This window comes from Pelophylax lessonae (genome assembly GCF_965119305.1).
Source record: "Pelophylax lessonae genome assembly, chromosome: 8".
Classification (NCBI taxonomy): Eukaryota; Metazoa; Chordata; class Amphibia; order Anura; family Ranidae; genus Pelophylax; species Pelophylax lessonae.
In genome coordinates this window covers 167861136-167884548 of record NC_138775.1, presented here as the reverse complement: position 1 = coordinate 167884548, position 23413 = coordinate 167861136, and the positions used below count along the sequence as shown (strand labels likewise).

General features: G+C 40.7%; 1 protein-coding gene across 4 annotated transcripts in view; it reads right to left on the bottom strand.

The window, feature by feature from the left end:
- Positions 1 to 23413, bottom strand: part of DENND1B (DENN domain containing 1B) — a 383468-nt gene that overhangs the window by 14623 nt on the left and 345432 nt on the right. For 3 of the 4 annotated variants that reach the window (XM_082265591.1, XM_082265592.1, XM_082265594.1), the window contains 3 exons: positions 16655 to 16699; positions 7269 to 7364; positions 3773 to 3855 (listed from right to left, as the gene is read on the bottom strand). In XM_082265591.1, the coding sequence (XP_082121717.1) occupies positions 3773 to 3855; positions 7269 to 7364; positions 16655 to 16699 (224 nt within the window). The remainder of the gene's footprint in view (positions 1 to 3772; positions 3856 to 7268; positions 7365 to 16654; positions 16700 to 23413) is intronic. The other variant, XM_082265593.1, reaches the window with a different exon arrangement.

Here is a 23413-nt window from a genome sequence, read left to right as displayed (position 1 = left end):
TCCTCCCAAACAATCAGAAGTGACTGGGGGGCGGAGAGGTACGCTGTTGGCTGATGTCACACAGGCGGTTCAGTCTCTGTTTGTATCCTGACAAAGGATACACCCAGACCCTGACCATGCCCTTGAGAGCCCGAACCAGCCGCTCATGCCCTCTCCGCAGCCTGGCAATCCAGTGAGTGTGCTGGAGGAGTAGAGAGCTGCTGACTGACAGTCTTTACTCAGTGAAGACCGAGAACTGAGCGATCAGTGGTCATGTTACTCCTCAGTTCTTGGACTTATAGCCAGCAGGGGACAGCTGCAGCCACATACATGAATATGAAAGTTTTATTTTTTTTACATCTAGCACTTCTTTAAATCACTGCCACTGATTGCACTGACCACAAATGCAGGTCAGGGGGTTAAATTGAAGTGCCTCTGTACTAACCACCAATGGTTGGGGAAAGGGGACTAAAAAACAATGCCACTAACCACCAAAGGATGGGATGGGTAAAATAGCACTGCTACTGAGAACCTGTCCAGGAGGGATGTTAACTGTACTGCTCCTGACAACAATATTGGAGGTTATAATTGCGGTCACTGCCACCAATACTGGGTATTCTTGCAGTCACTGACACCATTGCCAGGGGATTGTTATTCAATTCACTGACACCAATGCTGGGGGCTATTGTTGCAGTCTCTGACACCAATGTTGGATGATATTATTGTGTTCACTAACAGCAATGCTGATTTTTTTTTTTTTGTTTCTTTTTTTAACCCCTTACACCAATGATGACTCCAAATTTATTTTCAGCACACAATGCAGTACGTTGCAAACAGGAATGAAATGTTATGTGTTGAGATGCAATAAAGCCCATTTCATTTGAATAGGCTGTCTAATTCGAAGGAAAGCACCTCATCCCTTTAACATACATTGCTTTTGGGTAGACCTCTAAAAGTGTTAGGGGCTGCACTTGATGCCCTCTATTCTTTTAAGGATAAACACCACTGATTTAGTATTTTAATATTAAGACAGCAAAGTTAAATAGATAAAGGGTGCCGGATCTGTTGGGAAAGAACACTATACACCTGATATGGGGGGAGATGAGAAATACAGCTAGTAGTACTGCAAATAGAATAACTGTGATATGTGATATCCAGGTTCAAAGTAGACCAATGTTATCTCTGGTAGGACAATAAAGTTAAGATCTGTTTTTCCCCAAAGGCTGTTTACAGGCTCTTGGTTTGTGGTTAGCGATTTAGAAATTTGAATATCATTATACTCTCATCTCAGGATATAAGGAAAGTTTTCTATTGCAAATGCTGTGTCAAAAATGTTCAGGTTTAGAATTCCTAACATGTCCAGATAGGACAGAACCATTGGAGTCAGACTGCACATGCTCAGTTTGGTGTGTATTGCTAGAGGTTTTTTTTTTGGGAGGGTGCATGTGATCAGCTCAGGACCAATCAACACTGTCCAGACAGTGGGTCAGGGGTCCTGCATCCCGATAGGACAGCTCAATGCAGTATGAAAACTTCTCCTACAAGCTTAATTAGGAAATGATAGAAGTTACAAGACAAAGTATTCAGCAGTTTATATTTACTAAAATAATTGCATTTCCATGTTCTGTGTGCCGTGGGAGACCAAGTATAGTGAATGCAGGGTCCTGGGGTTAGTAACACTTAGACAACATACAGATTATACACATTAATGAAGCTATTTGAGGGGGTGCTCAAAACTTCAGGTAGGAGAAGTTGCAGAATGAGAAATCCTCAGTCAAATATACAAAACATCGGTTTCAAAAAATTAGGTCATATGAAATGGAGAGGGATAAAAAAGCCCACATATGGAAATGGCCCATATTCAGCAGTATGGGAAGTCAATATTGGAGCACCTTTGTTCATGAGGGACATAGTGATGTTTTAATGGGCATGGCTATCACAGATTTACAAGCCTCTGGCTTGTCAGTCAAAGGTTAACTCTACCTAGCACCTCCTCCTGTCTTTGATACTGGCAGCATATGCTTTGGGTCTCCAGTGGTTACAGGAGTTATAGCTTCCGCAGGAGCTTTATTTGTCACAGGAAATTGGTGTAGATGCACCGTGGAAATCCTCCTATTATGACTATTATTCTATGCAAGCAGGATTGTGCAATAAAAACAAAAAATAAGTTAAAAAGATGGCTTATTTTATAGAAGAGCCTACAACTTCATATCGCAAAAAGGTTGAAGCCAATTTGATACCAGAGGCCCTGGAGAATAAAATGGTGGTAATTGTTATGTTGCCCCATGTACACAAAGTTTCACCTTAATATCTGTTTATTTTTTACTTTTTCACCATTTTCAATGGTGTGATCTTTTCTACAATACCATGTTAATGGGTATGTTAGCTATAACCTGTGATGTAACATCCAGGCTCCCATCCAGGGGCATCAGGGAGGACTTTGATCAGTTTATGTGCAAACCCAAGTACGTGCTAAACTCCAAGATTACCTTCATGGTTTCTTCAAGAGAGGTTGTAGTATCATCCAACATGAGCATGGTGTCATCTGCGTATAACATTATTTTTTTTTTGTACCTGTCCATATTTAAACCCGCAAATCTTCGCATTGGATCTAATGAGCGCAGCCATAGGCTCAATAGCCAGCGCAAACAAGAGCGGTGAGAGGGGGCAGCCCTGTCTTTTTCTCCTGTGGAGATCGAAGCTGGCCGACATCCTGCCCGCTTCCCTAATGCCGCCTTTGGGGTATAATAAAGTAATAAAGTAATTGAATCCATGAGATAAACCCTTTGCCAAAACCAAATTTACGCATTACTGACCACAAGTACTTCCATTCAGTGATGTCAAATGCCTTATGAGCATCAAGCGACAGCAACGCTCTGTCACCCACATTATCCCCTGGAGATTGTAAGTTTAGGAATAGTCTGCGTAGGTTAATTGATGTAGATTTTTGTGGCATAAAGCCCACCTGATCACCATGTATGATAGACGCAATAACCTTGTTTTGTCGCAGGGCCAATGCCTTTGCGAGTATCTTAATGTCACTCTGTAAAAGCGAAATGGGCCTGTAGGACCCTGGATCCAGCGGATCCCTCCCAGGTTTTGGCAACAGGATAATATTAGCCCTGGTCATACTCTGAGGAAAGCAAGCACTGGCCCTGGCTTCATTCAACACCTGTAGCAATTTAGGTAAGATCTTATCCCCAAAGGTCTTGTACACCTCTATTGGCAACCCATCCTCTCCAGGGGCCTTCCAGTTAGGGAACAGACTAGTCATCCCCCTCAACTCCTCCAACATCAGTGGTGCATCTAACATGTCTTGGTCCACCGAAGAAAGTGATGGCAAAGGGACAGCATCCACATATCGTACCAGTTGGTCCTCTGAGTGGGATTGTTTAGAGAGGTAAAGGGTGGAATAATAATTGACCAGTTCAGTCATGATCAGCTCTTGAGTGGTAACTGTCTTGCCATTACGATTTCTCAAAGCACTAATACCCGGGGAGGACCTGGGGGGTCTAGCAAGCTTAGCTAGTAGGCGACCCGTCTGTTCCCCTTCCTTGTAGAATGCCAACCTGTTAAAGAAGTGGGATAATGCCTCCTGAGCCGCCAACCACCCCTCCCTATTCGATTCTGTCGGATCATCAATGAATTTAGTTTAAGGTCACGCACCAGTCTTCCCACCCCGGATTTATATTATTTTAAAACGTTTTATAATAGCTTGTTTTCCCAAGCTGAGCAGGGCCTCTAGGAAAATTCTATATTAATTCAGGATAAAACCTGTCATATATATACTCACTTGCTAGCACTGTCAGCTACATCTGAATCTTCCAGTCCAGAGTTGTGGTCTGCTGTGTTCATCAGGCGCCGAGTCATTCGTGTCTGCAGGAAAAATAAATAGCTAGGTGGATTTATGTATGAAAAAATGTATGCGTCAGTCATAATAGTGTGTTTTTTAAATAAATACATATACATAGTCTATATCTATCTATCCACAAGCACACATACAAGACATGAAAAATAGCAGCCAACAAAAAGTCAGGAAGAAAACAAAATGTATATATATATATATATATATATGTGTGTGTGTGTGTGTGTGTGTATGTATGTGTATATATATATATATATATATATATATATATATATTTAAAAAAGAAAGGAAGAGGCTTGCGACCAATCAATATTATCTGTCTTTTCGGCTTTAGCCACCAGAGGGCAGTAAAGCCATCTTGGTTTTTAATAATCCATGATATTTTCACAGTCGCTCTGATATGGACACACTGCTCAGAAGCTGGATCTTTAACATGGCATAATTATAATATGCTATCAGATACTTTAAATCCAGGATTAATTGTCTGAGCATAGCGAAAACATCAACAAAACCAATCATTATGTGAGCAGCAACATATTTCACTTTAATCACAACGGCTGGATTAAAAACTGCAGCACTAGGGATTATTAAATCATAGCGAGAGACGGGTCATGACTTAACCCTCAAAACCAGCATGACGGGCAACATTCTTGACATAAACACTGGCATCTAAAAATGTTAAAGCCATTACTATGTTAGTAAAAAAATATTTTAACACAAAGCAACATCCTTTAAGAAACTGTTGACTACATAGGAGGTAAAAGATTGGATTTGCATACTAGACCAAACGAGATAACATTTTTAACACTGATTGCAGTCAACCAGATCAAATAGGCATTTCTGGAAAGGTTTTTAGAAAATAATGATACTTTTTTTTGTATTTTCCGCTTTCAAAAATTAACTGCACTGTATTTAGTATACAGTTGTGAACAATTAGTGTTTTCTGCATGTACCTCCCTCACTTTATGACTATTTAAATGCATTGTAAGCATAAATAATTGTATTGTATGTATTTTATGACATCTAGATTTACAAACAGCCAAGAATAATGACTATAATAAATAATAATATAAAATCACCATTGCATTTTTATTTTAATTTTCTTACTACCATCTTCATTTCACTTGAGCCAATGTAACATGTCAGAGGCGTGAAAGGGTTACTTTTCTATGTTGCACTTCTCCCTGTGGCTGTTGCAGAGCGGCAGAATTGATACTAGGATTTTTCTCCAGATCTAATTGGAGAATTTTTTTGAGCGGAATGTTGACATTTTCACAAGCCCTGCCAGGCTAACGAGGAAGTCACCATTGCTAATTAGAGAAGCACAGAGGAGAGGAGAAAAGATTATGGGGAACTGTGTCAGCCTGATAGAAAACAACTTGAATCGAGCACTGTTAACTAGTGGTGGGACTGTATAGGATGGGGGCTTTTAGTGAAACAAATTGTTATCGACTCGGGTCTTCTAAAAAGAACTTTAAGGAATCCAGTTTATCTTTCTGGCTTAGAGCAATGACGAATGCATACTTTGTTACAGTTTGTAAGAAGAGGAAAAATAACATTTAACACTAAAAACTATTTAGGTGCACCATTAATGATAAAAAAAAATAAAAAATTCAGAGACCAAATGGAAACTCTCTCTAGTTGTTATCCTGCCGCTCATCAACAGGGGTGCCCTGCTTGGAACCACTGCTGATCAGTTGTGTTACCAACAGTGCAGAGAAGCTCCGGGGCTACCAGCCCTTTACAGCTCTGCTTGGCTTTTCTTAAGCAATATATTCTGCCTCGGGAAAAACGATTTTTCAGGAAGGCTATGCTTTGCAGCTGTAGCCTAGCCTTAGAAAGGCAATCGGTTACTAAAGGTGACCAAACAATGGCCAGCATATCAGAGCAATGGCATCTTTGGAGCTTTTCTGTAGCTTTGTTAAAGGAGCTGATTGGTGAGGGTTTCAAGCTGAATAAGCTTACAGATCTCAGAAGGGAAGGGGTGGGATGCAGAAAAAAAGTGGAAAAGCCATTTAATATTCACGATCAGTTAGGATGCATCCTTTATAAATTGAATTGCTTTCTTTGTAAATGTTTAGGAAAGCAGAATTGTTCAAGTCCACATAAGCAATTCACATTATTAACATGCACTGGTAGGAGTCGTTATTTTTCTGGCCTGGGATTTACTGATATTCATTTAGGTGCTCTGTAGGGCAATAAAATTAAATGCTAAAAGACGTTTCAGTTAATGCAATTCTACAGCGTCACAGCACTGCAGTCTTTAAGCCATGGCATCAAAATTCTTAGACCCAGAAATAAGCCTATTTTATTTGAAAAAAAAAAACACTTTCAGAAAAATCTATCTTCTAATGTTCCAACAACTGGAAAAATGACCATAAATCCCCCAGGGGCTCAGTTGTTAGATATAAACTTTTGTTGAAAAGCCTTTTAATATCACAAAGCAATCTACAAGCATGTTAACTATAATGTTATTGTCACTATATAGCATAAACCACTGACTCTACAATGGAGCATGATGCAAAGAATGTTGCCCTGAGCAGAGGATTCTTTTCATCTATAGATATACTTTCATAAAACCATCAGGTGTATCATTGTTGTACATATCTATAAAAAAAGTGGCAGCCATGCTAAAAACAACTCTTCTCTAGTCAAACATTCTATAGCTTCTAATTGCAGAGCTGGTAAGATCTCCACAAATCTAACCTATTAGCAAGTCCCTTACTCCCCCCTTTAGTCCCTGAAGACAGGATGGCTGCAAATGAAGAATGCGAATAACCAACGTATTGCAACAAGCAAATGATTTATTCTCCTCTAATAGACATTCAGAATAGTTGCTTGTATCTGTCCTGCTTTAAAGTCATTGACAGGTACTACAGGCCATGATGTCTCTTGTCAGGCTCAGCAATAAATGCCACAAATGTAACTGCTAAAGAAAAGGCTGCTGTATTACTAAAATTTGGTTGTGGTTTTATGCACCCATTTTAGATGTACATTTTGCTTAACAGAGTTCTTCTTTAAAAGAATCAGTTTTGTGTAATAAAATAATATGAAGAGCAGTGATATGGAGTAACCAATCAGAATTCACCTTTTATCAAGTTTATAGAAGGTAAAACAAAGGAAGGTGAATGAACCATTATGAACTGGTTAGTATTTATTCCTTAAATCAGTGGCCTTGAATATGTTTTGGAATACAGCACCAAATGTAAATGTGGAATTTTTCATAAGTCATGTCAGCTTGGCATTGTTTTGGGCTTTACAAATAGAATTCACTTTAAAAACCAATAGAATGAAGTGTTGAGAACTCCAACAATTAATTACTGGACTGAGACACTATTAAGAGCCTTGGCTCACAAAGGACACATCCCTGCTTTACACACTGCTCTTCACCTTATTAAACAAGGGTTATAGCTGCATTCCTCACCTGTGAGAGTTTCCTTCTCTCAGAGATAGGACGCTGTGAGCTGCTTAACGGGAAGGTATTAGAGTTTAAAGGCCCCAAATTTTCCTCTTCAATTTCCTGTAACAAAACCATCAAACAAGCATGCAACATGCAGGTCACATGCGGTTAGAAACAAGCTTAACAGATACAACAAATAAAAAAATCACATGGAACTGCAGTGCAAAAATCTGTGTTATAAACATCCATCTATCTATCTATCCATCCATCCATCCATCCATCCATCCATCCATCCATCCATCCATCCATCCATCCATCCATCCATCCATCCATCCATCCATCCATCCATCCATCCATCCATCCATCCATCCATCTATCTATCTATCTATCTATCTATCTATCTATCTATCTATCTATCTATCTATCTATCTATCTATCTATCTATCTCCAAAAGTATTGGGCTGCCTGCCTTTACATGCACATGAACTTTAATGGCATTCCAGTCTTAGTCCATAGGGTTCAATATTGTGTTGGCCCACCCTTTGCAGCTGTAACAGCTTCAAATCTTCTGGGAAGGCTTCCACAAGGTTTAGGAGTGTGTCTATGGGAATGTCTGACCATTCTTCCAGAAGCACATTTGTGAGGTTACTGATATTGGAGAGAAGGCCTGGCTTGTCTGCGCTGTTATTCATCCCAAAGGTGTTCTATAAGGTTGATGTGCAGGCCAGTCAAGTTCCTTCACCCCAAACTCGCTCATCCATGTCTTTATGGACCTTGCTTTGTGCACTGGTGAGCAGTCATGTTGGAACAGGAAGGGGCAAACCCCAAACTTTTCCCACAAAGTTGGGAGCATGAAACTGCCCAAAATGTCTTGGTTTGCTGACTCCTGCAAAGAGTCCTGACCTCAACCCAACAGAACACCTTTGGGATGAATAAGAGTGCAGACTGCGAGCCAGGCCTTCTCTTCAACATCAGTGCTTGACCTCACAAATGAGCTTCTGGAAGAATGGTCAAACATTCCCACAGACACACTCTTAAAGCTTGTGGACAGCCTTCCCAGAGGAGTTGAAGCTATTTAGCTGCAAAGGGTGGGCCAACTGAATATTGAACCCTACAAACTAAGACTGGGATGCCATTAAAGTTCATGTGCGTGTAAAGGCAGGAGGCCCAATAATTTTGGTAATATAGTGTACATTCAGGTAGAGAATCGGAGCACATTTTATTAGGACATATGAAGAACGGTTTCATGCATGCCATATTTTTTTTCCAAACTGGAAAAAAACAAAAAACATGTTTTGTACATCCTGCATGTTAAATAGACATAGAGTAACTCCTAATTTAGATTTCTATCTAATATGTTCTAATTCTTAGATTCTATCTTATTTGGAGGTAGAAGATGGAGATCTTCCATTGCATTGTCACACTACTTTCCTACAATGGTGTTGCTGCTGCTTCCCTACAGATGTCTATATATAGTGGGACAGAGTCTCGGCTAAAAAGGCAGACGAGGCAATGAATGGGAAATATTTGCAGCCCAGAATGTGGATTGGAGCGGTTGTGGGATCCAGAGGAGCCTGGTTAGGAAGAAAGGCAAGTCTTCCTTTAAGGGGCAGATTGTAAAATTCTTCTGTTGGCCATGGAGTTTGGGCTGCAGAGAGATTGGTTGGGTCCGCAGTCTGACCACTTCGGTTTAACAAGTCCACCTGTCAGGATACCTGGCTTTTTATAGAAGGGCTGGGAAGCCTCTCAGGCTGGAAAAGGACTTTTTTAAACTCTGAACAGACAGACAGACTTGTTTCTGGTGTGTGAGCATGTGATAGTTTCACCTACCAAACTGAGTTTGTTTAGGATGGGAAAAAGCTACTTCACTGATTGATTTATTTGATGAAGCAAGCAGGACTTTATTTCTACTGCGAAGTGTAGCTGTTTTAAGGCTGGGTTCACACTGTGTGCGAAGCTGCTCGCAGCAGGGGGTCTGGTGTGTCTCTGTTCACTGTTTCAGGTCCGAATTTGGTCTGAAATTTAGGCCAAAAATTCGGACCTGAAACAGACCAGAAGATGCACAGGACCCTTCTGCAAACCGCTCCGCAGCCGTTCCAGAGATGTGTGAACCGGCTCCACTGAGAGCTGGTCACAGTCTCCTGACATGCAAATTCGAACCAGTGTGAACCCAGTCTTAGTTAATACATTGCAGCTTACCAATCATTAGATGAAGTGGCTATATTAGTTTTCTTTTTTTAGGCTCCTATTCCTCTGTTTTCACCTGGTGATTTGACAAGTAACGCACCTCCTGTATTAGAGGTTGCCTTCACTCTGGATGAAGGGGGCACCTTTGGACAGCAGCGTTGCCAGTTTGGGGGGTGGGGAGTGTTAGATGTACTAGCAAATTTAGATATGCTCACAAATAGAAGCCAATAAGCTGTTACAGCAGTTTTTCCTTTTGGGATAAGAGCCGGTTCACACAGGCGCGACCCGACTTGCCGGGGCGACCTGTGAAGTCGCGGTGCGCAGCGCGACCTCGGAGCGACCTGCACAGACTTCATATCATTGAAGTCATTGCTGGTCGCTCCAGATCGCCCCAAAGTAGCTCAGGATCCTTTTTCTAAGTCGGAGCGACTTGTGTCGCTCCTATTAGAACGGGTCCTGTGCTAATCAATGGCAGGCGACCCCCCAGTGTGAACCGGCTCTAAGGCTGCATTCACACTTGAGCGTAGCGGTTTTTACAGCGATTTTTACAGCGATTTTACCGCGATTTTCAGGCGTTTTTGGAGGCAGGCATTGAGATCTATCAAAAACGCTGGTAATCAGCCCAAAAAGAAGCTCATGTACTTTTTTCAGCTACAGGCGTTTTGCAAAACGCTCAGATGTGAACAGGGGCCATTTAAATGAATGGGGTTTTACTTGTTGGGCGTTTTGGAACGTTTTTTCTGAGCGTTTTTGGAGCTGAAAAACACTCAAAAACGCCCAGGTGTGAATGGAGCCTAAAGGTTTTTCATAAACAAATAAAAAATGATCATCATAAGCACCCTTGCCAATGGTAAACAGGTTGTTTCATTTCTCTAACTGCAAGAGAGCTTACTGGCTGGATCACCAGATGAAAATAGAAGAAAGGAAGCCTAAAAAAGGAAAATAATGCAGCCATCCCATCTAAAAATTGGTAAGCTGAAATATAATACATATTTGCTTTTGCATTTAATACTGCATAAATGCCATAAATAAAAATAAATGTGAGACCAGTAATCCCTCAAAAAGGGACAGGTACAAAGAGCAGGGATATGCAGTAACCAATCAGAATTCAAAGCTTATCAGTTTAGAGAAGGCAGAACAAAGGAATGTGTATACAAACTGCCATACAGCTACCACATGAGCATGTCCCCTTTCACAATAAAGGAACATTAAACTAAAGTCCAGTAAATTCTGCATGTACAGTATATTCTCTGCATGCTTAAAGAGAGACTTAGTCACTGGGGGAGGGAGAGCGCCGGCGCCCAGGGGTGCTCACACATGCAGCCGCCTCCCAAACCTTCCTGTCACAGCCAGATCGAAGGCTATTCTGACAGCTTTGGCATTCCCTGAAGCTTACAACCCCCCCCCCCCCCTTTACCTTCTTCACATATCATAGTGATAGGGGTTCAAAGTTGCCTCCCTTGAAAACGGAAACAATTTTAGGTGACCACCAGTTACATACTATGATTAATTAGATTATCCTTATTTATCAAAACTGGAGCAGACAGAATCTGAAGCCGATGTGCATGCCAATCAGCTTCTATCTTCTTGTGGTTAAATTAATGTGGATGAAAAACCTAACTATATCTATTCTTAAAAGTTTGCTTTTACCCTCCTAGCTATCCTGTCTAACCTGTATAGAAAAAACTCTGTATACTTAACTATTTTTAATGCCCTCTGGTCTGTGATCCTGCATCTCTGGCTCCCCTGCGACAGTGAGAGGCTGCTGCAGAGTAGAGGAATTTATATATACAGTGCACAGAGGTGACATTATCGTGTGATCGAGAACCCACAGGCAGCGTTCCATAATCAATGTCAGTTTAGTAAACCATTAAAATCAGGGAATACATGCTTGTTACCACACGGGTCTGGATGGCGATGAGGGCGTTGAGGATGGACGATTACCAGTGGTCAAACAGGAACAGGGCTTGCTTGCGTTCCATGCTGGTTCCTGCACTTGGCTTGTCTCCATCGAGTGACGTAAGTTCCAGATACCACGCTGAGTTTGGCGCCCCAGTACACAGCCAATACACGCGCCGGCGCCGTTCGGCCAGTATCCCTCTTCCTGCTCCATGGAGGGCTTTTGGTCTGTAGCCATCTATGCATTCACACACTCTGAGAGGCACAGCGTTGAACGATCTGGTTTGACCACTAGTAATCGTCCATTCTCAACTCCCTCACCGCCATCCAGACTCGTGTGGTAACAAGCATGTATTCCCTGATTTTAATTGTTTAATAAACTGACATTCATTATGGATCGCTGCCTGTGGGTTCTCCTTCACACGATAATGTCATCTCTGTGCGCTGTCCATATATTGTGCTAAATTTCCTTGAATCTACATCCCATGCTTGGGACTGGCAGCACAGGTATTGGTTCCTTCAGTCACACAGTGGTTTCCAGGTTCAATTCCACCATAGGGCGCTTTGACTTTCAGCGCATAAACTTTGTATATCATTTTTTGCAGAGAAGAGGAGGTAGCTCCAACAACAGCTGGACCATGGGTGCCTAAGGGGGACATTACTGCTCCCTTACATAGAGCCGCAGGATCACAAGAGTAGACCGAGCAGAATCATTTTTTATACAGGCTGGGCAGAATAGGTGGGAGGAGGGGGGGGGGTATTTTGAAAAAAAGATATAGTTAGGTCAGCCATAGACAGTTCAAACCGTGTATGGGCAGGCTGAATGTACCAAGTTTATCGATCAACCAACTTGGGTACGACCAGCCTGCGAGATTTTACATGCGATTATCGCTAGTGACTGGCATAGCGGTTAGCAATAATCACTGTCTTCTCTTGGTGGGGACGGCTGAAAAATTAAAGATACAAAGTTCTATAGATAGAATAGGGAAAGGCTTCTGAGGGTTTATACATATCATTTTTAGAGGAACTAACAACAATCCAAAAGAATTAATTGAGCAAAGGTTACCATTGAGAACATGACAGGGCAGAAGAAACCAAAAAAGTTAAAAAGACATTTGTTGTACAAAACATGATTTTTTTTTAGCACTACTTGCCAAAACAGAAAAACTTTTTATCCATAATATGAAAAAGCATCAGATACCAATAAAGCTTTAGCATGCATATACAGTATAATGTTGCAATACCTGTAAAGAAATGGAGATACTTTACATTTTTTGGATTTAGCCTTGCACCCCTTTGCTATATGTAACTTAACATTGGAGATAAAGGAGAAATAAATTGAACAACAGGTGGCAGTTTTGATCTATTGAATTAGTGCACAAGAAACCAGAGTGCGGCACAAATTGTATTGGTTGTCTCTGCTTCAGTTGGCAGTAGGATTTGAAAACCAGCTCTATTTACCCATCCCCTTCTGTCAGAAAACTGCATTGAATATTGTTCCCTGCTTTGTTTTCTGGTATATGGATATCTTTTAATCTCTTGAATGTCTCCCCTTTATGCCGGCTTTGCTTGCTTGATTAGGAGGAGAGAGTTACTATAATTCTATTACCAAGTACTTTAGAAAGAAATTTTAGGTCAGATATAAGAAAAGGGACTGGACAGTAGGATTCGGGTAATAGAAGATTCTTGTCAGATTTCAGAAGGACCGCAATGATGGCTTCAATCATGGACTGGGGAAGAGTACTCAAAGGCCTCGTTCAACACTTCAGAAAGATAAAATCCCCATATTTTTATAGAGTTCCACTGGTAGGCTATCTACTCCTGGAGCTTTGCTGTTGGGGGCGCTAGACAAAGTTGACAGTAAATTATCTAAAAAGAATCAATCTCCTTCAAGTGACAGCAGGAAGAGTAATTGAGGTTAAAGTTTGGTAGAGGGCATCTGCCCCATATGAGACTGTGCTCTTCTAGAGGTCCATACAGAACCTTCAAAAAACAGCGGTAATTTCTTTGGGAGTTTACTATATGGCTGTCACCATCAGATAAACCGATGTGTGCTGGTGGCTTTTGCAATCTGGCAATGGTGGCACGTAGATGACCAGTATTATCAACCTCCTCAAAATAAGCTTGCTGCATTATCAATCTCTTACACTCTGCCTTTGATAATAAAAGGTTATATGCCTGTTGTTGCTCCAGCCATATGGATTGATTTTCCTAAGTGGGCTGAGTAAGGAATCACATTTCAGCTTGTTTAACGTCATCAATAAATTTGAATTCCCATTCCCTGGAGTCTTTCTTATTTTTGGTTATTTGAGCAATCAACGTTCCTCTAATGTGAACTTTTACGGAATCCCAAGCCACAAATGTGTGAGCAAATGGTTTGTTGAACTTCAGAAATCTTGGATAATCCACCAACATACAGAGTTAGTGTAGTTAATGGCAGGTTTTGAATGGTGTTGTGACATTTTCAGATGCAACTAGTAACACAGAATGCATAATAGAGCTCTGCAAAAGAATTATGGGTTGGCCTTGCAGAAGTTACCCTATTCATCTAAGGTCAGAAACAGACAGGGCAAGGAAAAAAAGATCTGAGGGGATCAGGGAAAAGCACTAGGAAGGTACAAGGTTCAAGTTCAAGGATGCATGTTCAGCAGCAGAAAGAATTACAGCCAGTGAAGGAAGAGGATTGGAGTGTCACTAATCTTGACCTGGCACACTGAGCAAGGTCCATTGTACTGAACAATGCATGCATGTTAAATAATAGCCTGAAGTATTCAACATTCAACTACAAACTGCCCATGAGCATTAAGTAACCCATTCGGGAGATTCTCAGATTTTAAAGCAAGCCTTTTTTGAAAAAAAAAAAAAAAGAGGCTGAATTCTAATTTTCCAAAATTACTAGTTGCCTGGCTGTTATGCTGAACCGCTTGCTTTAACACTTTCACTAACCAGAACAAGTATTCAGATAAGGAATAGACAAGTATTCAGATAAGGACATACGTTGATGTTCTCTAGTGGGTCAGCAATAACAGTAAGGCAATTAACTTTTTCAGAAGAAAGACAGCCTCTATATTTTATTAAAGTTGAACTCTGGGCAGGTATAAAAGAAACAAATGATTGCAGCTCTGTATTTATTAATACATCATACAATTTATTTGATTACGTTTAAGTCCATGAAGTTGACCTGGTTGAAGTCTACCGTACAACACTCTGTTCAGCAGAGCTCAGAAACACATAGGGAGAAGCAGCACAAAGAACCATTAGGTGTGCTGCAGTGCAGGAGGCATGCTGATAAAAGGAAATAGCAGAGTGAAAGAAGGATAGGCTCATCAAAGTGCTGCTTCTACTTTCACTGCTCAGTCAAAACGTCAGGGGAACTGAAAAAAGTGAAACTGCAGGAAAGAAAGATCAGGTCCCCTCTCTGGTTAGACAGGGCTGTGCTATGGGACATACTATGTAAATGGTAGGAATATATGGACAGGAATACAACAGCTCTCATATGTGTACAGCAACAGAGTATTTAGCTGAATTTTAGTTTTAGGAAAGGGTTATTTTGGGCCCGTTTACACCATTGCTTTGCTGTAACAAACAGTATATGCACTGGTGTGCTACATTGCCATTTGTTTAGAAAGACAACCCAAAGCACCTTTATAATGCACCTGCATTGCAGCGCACTACCATGCATTCTGTCACAGAAAATAATGCTTGTTCAAATGCATCAGCTGCCTTAATGTGCAACGTAACACGTTAACGCACACCACACATAAAAAATGCAGTGCAACCTAATGTGAAGCTGTGAATGGGCCCTATTCATTTCAACCAGAATTAAATTCTTCAATTAAATGTCCTTGATTTGTGTGAACTCTCATCTGTTCTAAAATTTGCTTTAAAGAAAACTAGAGGCAAAACCTTTTATTCATTTTGGATAGAGTAAGGGAGGGTTATATCCCCCGTCATTTTTTCCCCCATCTGTGTCCCATTGGGGAGATTTCCCTGCATTTTCTATCCTATGGCCGAAACAGGAAGTGAGAAGAGATCCCTCCAAACTGAGAGAATCCCAGGGTGTCACCAGAACTAATGTCCACACTGGAAGATTTCCCCTCCATTAGTGTTCTGATATCAACATCAAATTTGAGATTCTCTTTTACTTTCACTTTTGATGAGAACGGTAAACATGATAAATATAAAGAGTGAGGCTGGGTTCACACTTGTGCGATCACAGACATTGCATGTGATTCGCACCGCATTGCTGTGCAGATCACATGCAATGTATGTGTGATGCAAATTCAGCTATACTCGCATTGCATTCCCACCAAAATGGTGCAGGACCCATTTTTTGGTCTGCACTGGAATTGGATCGCATGGGTGTTCACACATATGCGATCCGATTCCTGTACCATTTGACAGTTCGCACTGCGATATTTGTGAACCGATCTGGGGGGTGTCATTAACTTTACATTACCACCCCCAGCGGTTTGCATATGTCAGTATGAACCAGTGTGCGATTCAGGACCAGCACTGAATCGCAGGGTTTCCCGCATTGCACCAGTGTGAACTGGGACTGAATTTCCCTAAGAGGTGGAACAGACAGCAACAAAAACTGACAGAAGTTCTAATCCCTCTCCACTCTATTGAAAAAAAAAAAAATGTTTTGCCTTTAGTTGAACTCAAATTTTTTTTTTTTTTTAATTCTGTGAGCAGATCAAAGTTAATATGTCTTCATTTTTCATTCCCATTGGTGAACATTAGACAAGCCAGATTCTACATCTTTAACACATTTGCTTTGCTTCACTTTTAGTATAACAGAAGCATGACTTTGTAGTAGAAGAGTCGGGGTGCTTAACTGGCCTGCTTGAAGTCCAGACATTTCCCCAACTGAAAATATTTGGCACCTCTGGAAACGAAAAATATTTCGAAGAAGACCCAGGAATTGTTAAGCTGTTAGGATCCTATATCAGGCAAGAATGGGACAATATTCCTTTCCCAAACCTCCAGCAACTGGTCTCCTCAGCTTTCCAGACTTTTAGAGAGTGTTTTTAAGGGGATGCTACACTGTGGTAAACATGGCCCCGGTACAAACTTTTTGAGCTTTGTTACTGCCATCAATTTCAAAATGTCCTTATTTTTCCTAAAATAGTACATTTTCCCAGTTTAAGGATTTGATGTTTTCTATTGTTTATATAATTTGCATTCATGAGAGTTGCAAATCATTGCATTCTGTTTTTATGTAGATTTTACACAGAGTCCTAACTTTTTTGGAACAAGGGGTGTAAAAAACAAACAAACATATATAGCAACCTTTATATAAAGGAAAAAAAAAATCTTACCTTATTCTTCAGCTTGCTCTTTACCTCCTTAATACCTTGTTTGGCCTGGCAATTAAGCAAAAGCAGTAAAAATAGAACAATTAATTTAATTAGAAACATAACCTGTTGGCAAAATAATGTTTAGTATAATCTTGCTGCAATCCAAGACCTTTCACATTTGACAGTATATACATGTAAGTTTGCACTGACACCAGCGCACGTGATCTTTCATGCCACATTTTCACTCTGCGTTATTTTTTTTATCCAGCACAAACCACTGTAAAGACATATTATAAGCTATCTTTTAATGAGTACAAAAAAAAAAAAAAAGAACAGAAGTGTAAATAAAATATTCAGTGTATGTTGATTAAAGAAACCCTTGAACATATTTATGCAGACAGTTGTCTTTCTTCTTGAGGGCTCATGTATACTACAGCTTCTAAATTTAAATTTAGGAGTTTGTGTCCATGTACACATAGGCTTTTAGAAGCTCCTGCGGTTAGGGGAGGTTCAACCTCCCTCCCCTGAACGGGGAAGAATCGCCTTCAGGATAGGAGCGTTTTGACCGCCAGCCGCAAAACATGGCAAAATCGCAAGACTTTGCAGCGTTTTGCGTTTTCCTGCGGCCGGCAGTCAACCTAGTCTGTGCGTACATGGGCCTTTAATCAGTTTACAGCATTAAATATGTCAGATATTGTGTAAAAATGTTTTATATGTGACCACTTTATATTGGGGATCGACCGATTATCGACAAAGCCGATATATCGAGGGCCGATCTGCACTTTCCCTGATATATCGGAATCAGCCCCTGCGGTTACCGATATTGCCGATATTTCAGGGAAAGTGCATGTACCGGAGTGATACCTGCAGCTAGAGGCATCACCCCGGTACCGGCGTCCATAGCCGACAGTCGGCTGTCTTGTAATGACAACCGATGCGGCTGAGAAGCCGCTCGGCTGTCATTACAAGGAGCGGGAGGGGAAGTCCTGCCGCGGCTCGCCACGGGTCTCCTGTCCCTCCGGGAGACCTGGGCATCCTATCTGCACGGCAGCCAAAGACCCAGTCAAAGCCGGCTCTGATCGGATCTCCATGTAAAAACCCGGAAGTGATGTCATGACATTACTTCCGGGTACTCGGCGCCAAATTAAAAAAAAATAACAGCATTCAAAACAGCCAAACTTGGCGTTTTGAATGCTTTTAAGTGCAGAGGAGGGGTTTGGGGGTCTTTTAGACCCACAGATCCCTCCACAAGAGTACCTGTAAAAGAAAACCAAAAAAAAACATTTTTTTAAATGTCCTAAAATATCGGCAGATATCTGCCGATACCGATATACGATGACCAAAATATCGATATCGGCAATAAAAAAACGATATTGGTCGATCCCTACTTTATATCCCATCTAGAGTGAGGTTAGAATCACACCATATTTTATGGAACTTTAATGATTAATTTCCTCTTATACAGAACAAATGTATATAGTCTGGACCAATAGGAAACAAATCTAATGCATGAAAAAGTGTGTATGCGGTCTATTTTGTACAAACAAGTGGGAGTTAAATAACTCTGATGTACTGTATATAATTAAATTAATTTAATATTAATTGCTGGAGAAACCAACATCTACAAGGAGCAAATGTCATGCCATTCTTCTACAGTGAGTAGGAATAAGACACTGCCAAAAGTTTCTTACTGGTAATGGAGATTTGCTAACTTTATTGTGCAGAAGAGATTATGGGTTGAATATCAATCCCCTTGGGCCTGTGATTGCAACACACCAAGCAATGTGTATTTTCAAATGTGTAGTTCCTGCTGACAAAATTCGAGCCTCAAGTCTATGCTGTAATTGCAGAAGTCTAAAGGAGAAACCTCTTAGTAGATTATATTTTTCTTGTAGTTGAGTAAAATAGCACAAAATGCTTTCAAAAAATATGTCTGTAAGGGTATTACCCCCATATGATTGCCACAATCTAGAAATGGGTACGGTAGAAAGTGGATTTAGTAATGGGTTATCCCTTTAAAATAATCTAAAATTCCCAGGAAAAGACACCACCCGCCCAGCCTCCATTCAAGCTGACACCACACAACTAAGAACAGGTAAGTACAATTTTTATAAATATAATTTAGGCGCTTCTAAGAAGATTAGCAACTGAGTTATACCAAGAATATGCACTAGATGGGCTACAGAGTTGAGAAGGGTTGTTGGAAAGACCTAATTAATTTTTCTCTATTGTCTCTAGATAGTATAAGAATATATCTGGAAGGGCCATTCCTCCTTTCTCCTTGGATCTTTGGAGAGTGGTTAATTTCAGTTTTGGTCTTTAAGTGCCCCATATAAATAAGGGAATATACCTCTTTATAAAAGGCAAAAATATTTAGTACATCCTCACTCAAACTCTATATTTTACTACTGAGCACTTTCACCCCTTCCTGCCCAGACCAATTTTCAGCTTTCAGCGCTGTCGTATAATTTTTTTTTACACAAATAGAGCTTTCTTTTGCTGGTATTTAATATTTTCATTTTTTGCTAAATAAACGACCGATAATTTTTTGAAAAATGCGGTTTTCTTTGTTTCTGTTATATAATTTAGCAAATAAATATTCTTTCTTCATAAATTTAGGCCAAACTGTATTCTGCTACATTTCTTTGGTGAAAATAAGAAAATCAAATCAGTGTATATTATTTAGTCCAGTGTTTCTCAACCTTTTATCAGTCAAGGCATCCTTTAAAAATGATGGACAATCTCGAGGCACCCTTTAAATATTATGTACAGTCTCTAAGCATCCTATTCTAAAATGTAAAAACTATTTTAATAGTTTTACATAATGCAGCAACATTAACACACGAAGGACACGCAACCTTAGAGGTGATTTATTCTTCCAAAAAACATACACTTTTGCAAACTGGTACTGACTAATATTCCAATGTTTCTTTTATCTCAGTTTTTCTCCATCACTCTGCTAATGTGACCCCGTCACTAATGGAGAGAGGCAGGGGAGGGTCAAACCAGGATGCTATGCAGGCGACTGACATCCCCTTTATGAACTGATTATGCCATTGGTCGTTAGGATGCTGGCAGCTAGAAGGTTGTAATGGTGCACCATGAAAAACCTATGGTTTTGTGTAACTAAAAGGCAGGCTTCATTCTCATGCTGGTTTGCATACAATTTGTGGGCAAATTTAGGCATTTTGCCAAGGCACCCCTGAAGAAACCTCAAGGGAACCTGGTTGAAAAAGGCTAATTTACTCTGTAGGAAAGTCAGGAGAGTCCACAAACTATGGTATATAGATCTGAAAAGCGCTCAATCCTGATGTACTGACAGCCTAACTAATTTCTTAAAACCTGAAAATGCCAGGACAGTACAAATATCCCCCAAATGACCCCTTTTTGTAAAAAAGTCAAAGGTATTATGAAAAGGCATGAAGAGTTTCTTGAAGTTGTAGTTTTTTTTGTCACAAATTTTGGAAAATGAATTTAGAAAAAAACTGGTTTTCCACAATTTTTAAGTTTGTTTACATACTGTCACCAGTGCAGTACAGTGTTATCATTTAACTGGTGTGGTGGTGATTAGGGACACTGACTGGTGACAAAAAAAAAATTATATTTTTTTACATTTTAAAGGGCCTCATTCACAACTATCATAAAAAGGCATCTTTGATGCCCAAGGGGGCAGTGCAAGATACTAAAAACTAAGGGTATGCAAACTTTTTCCTTTAGTACTATGGTTTGTTTAACCCCTTGGTCTCCTGGCCCTTTAGGGGGTTTATGATCATGTGACAACTGTGATTGGCTGCCACGGTGGTCACATGATTGGAAAGCTCCCGATCGTCACTTGCGATCGCTAGAGCTTTTTGTTAGCCACCGCTAACTGTACCGGCAGCATGCAGGGCGCATGCTCTCGGCACAGCTATGTTTGTTATCTATTACACTAATATGCAGCCTCTTAGCATCACAGCCCACCAGTGCAGAGGCTGCATATTTTTGTACCATCGGTTCCATGAGGTTAAAGTGATTATTAAGTCTCTTTGTCGCCCAAACAACACCTGCATCCAATCAGGTGCAGGTATGGTTCGGGTTTTCTGACAGCTGACCGTGCCAGCTGTAAGAACTCAATAGCCGAAGCGGTAGAATCACCTATCCACTATTTAGTGCACATGGAGAAATCTATTTTGGTGTGGCCAGCTTTAGGCTATGTCTCATATACAACCTTTATTATTATATAATTTGTTTTGTGACATTACGCCCATTATCAATAAGAACATGTCAACCTCCTGAATTCCCCCACTACTGATTTTATTAGACTCTTCTTGCCCCCAGAGAGGGGAACGGTTGAAAACCACTTATTATCTACCAAGATGTGTATGGCCTAGGCCTAGCTTGAATATACTCTGTATTGTATCTCTTGGAAAATGTTGTTTACCCCAGCAATACTTCATTTACTCATGCTTGCCTGTACATCTGCTCAAGTATTATCTTGTTTTGTCTTATTCTCAGAAATACATTCAGATTGCATCATTGTTTGTACATGTTACTTGCTGTGTATTTTGTATTGATATTCAATAAAACTGTTTTTGGAAAAGAAAAAAAATTGTTTTGTGATCAAATTTGCTTTTCAAATGAAATTATTTCAAATCACACATTATGGAGAAACTGATAATTTTAATAGACGGTTTTCATGAAACTATCCAACAGTTTTATGACCACTGTCACCTCTTCTCAGTGCTTAACTTATTGACATTCTGCTAGAACTTTATTTATTAGTAATGCTTGGACCTTGAGGAAGTGGGTACACCCCAAAAGCAAGTCCAGAAAATGTGGATGTTAGTGCAAATTAAAAAAAGTATCACAGACTCAATAGTTTTTGTTGCAAATGCACTAATATGGCTACAATCACCTCAAGCATGGAAAGGAAAAATGTTTGTAAAACAAATAAAGACTCCCCTTTTCTTTTACAGTGAGTTAGAGCAGAATTTCAGGAATTCATCTCCTTTCTAAAAAGTGAAGGTACACTATGAGTGAAAGCTAATAAGGTGCTTGACATCTCCTGGACTTATCTCTATTATTTACATCTGACAGGTTTATAGAACTCCTGGGTGATAACTTTCGCTGTAGTTTCGGGAGCAAGACGATGAACCTTCTGGTCTTGGAATCTTCAACAGTACAGTTGCAGCAACTGCTTTGCCTGCCACTCCCCTACTCCTGCTTAATCACAGAACCCTTTGTATTATGTTAACATAATACAAAGGCTTCTGTGAATGGGCAGCAGAGGGGATGGGCAGGTAAAGCTCCTCTGTGTATTTCTTTCCTCTCACAGCCTGAAGTGTATTCTCACCACAGGCATAAACGTGTCGGATGTAAATAATAGAGATAGGCCCAGGAGGTGTCATGCACCTTGCTGGACTTACAGTATCTTACAAAAGTGAGTACACCCCTCCCATTTTTGTAAATATATTATATATTTTCATGTGACAACACTGAAGAAATTACACTTTGCTACAATGTAAAGTAGTGAGTGTACAGCTGTTGTAACAGTATAAATTTGCTGTCCCCTCAAAAGAACTCAACACACAACCTTAAATGTCTACACCAAAGGTGTCGAACTGGCGGCCCTCAAGCTGTTGCGGAACTACAAGTCCCATGATGTTTTGCAGTTACAAGTATGACTCCCATGTGTAGAGGCATGATGGGACTTGTAGTTCTGCAACAGCTGGAGGGCCGCCAGTTTGAAACCCCTGTTCTAAACTGCTGGCAACAAAAGTGAGTACACCCCTAAGTGACAATGCCCAAATTGGGCCCAAAATGTCAATATTTTGTGTGGCCACCATTATTTTCCAGCACTTTCTTAGCCCCCTTGGGCTTGGAGTTCCCCAGAGCTCCACAGGTTGCCACTGGAGTCCTCTTCCACTCCACTCCTAAATGGCGACCATTTGAGGATGCCCCACAGATGCTCAATAGGGTTTAGGTCTGGAGACATGCTTGGCCAGTCCATCACCTTTACCCTCAGCTTCTTTAGCAAGGCAGTGGTCGTCTTGGAGGTGTGTTCGGGGTTGTTATGTTGGAATACTGCCCTGCGGCCCAGTCTCTGAAGGGAGGGGGATCATGCTCTGCTTCAGTATGTCACAGTATATGTTGGCATTCATGGTTCTCTCAATGAACTGTCTGCTTGTCTTCAGCAAATTGTTGGTGTGCTTTTATGGTCATCATCTTTAGAAGAGGCTTCCTTCTGGGGCGAAAGCCATGCAGACCAATTTGATGCAGTGTGAGGCGTATGGTCTGAGCACTAACAGGCTGACCCCGCCACTTCTTCAACCTCTGCAGCAATGCTGGCAGCAAATATACATCTGTTTTCCAAAGACAACCTCTGAATATGACGCTGAGTATGAGCACTCAACTACTTTGGTCGACCATGGCGAGGCCTGTTCTGAGTTAACCTGTCCTGTTAAACTGCTGTATGGTCTTGGCCACCGTGCTGCAGATCAGTTTCAGGGTCTTGGCAATCTTCTTATAGCCTAGGTCCTTTTAATGTAGAGCAACAATTCTTTTGTTCAGATCCTCAGAGAGTTCTTTGCCATGAGGTGCCATGTTGAACTTCCAGTGACCAGTATGAGAGAATGAGAGCGATAACACCAAATTTAACACACTTGTTCCCCATTCACACCTGAGACTTTGTAACACTAACGAGTCACATGACACCAGGGAGGGAAAATGGCTAACTGGGCCCAATTTAGACATTTTCCCTTAGGGGTGTACTCACTTTTGTTGCCAGTGGTTTAGACATAA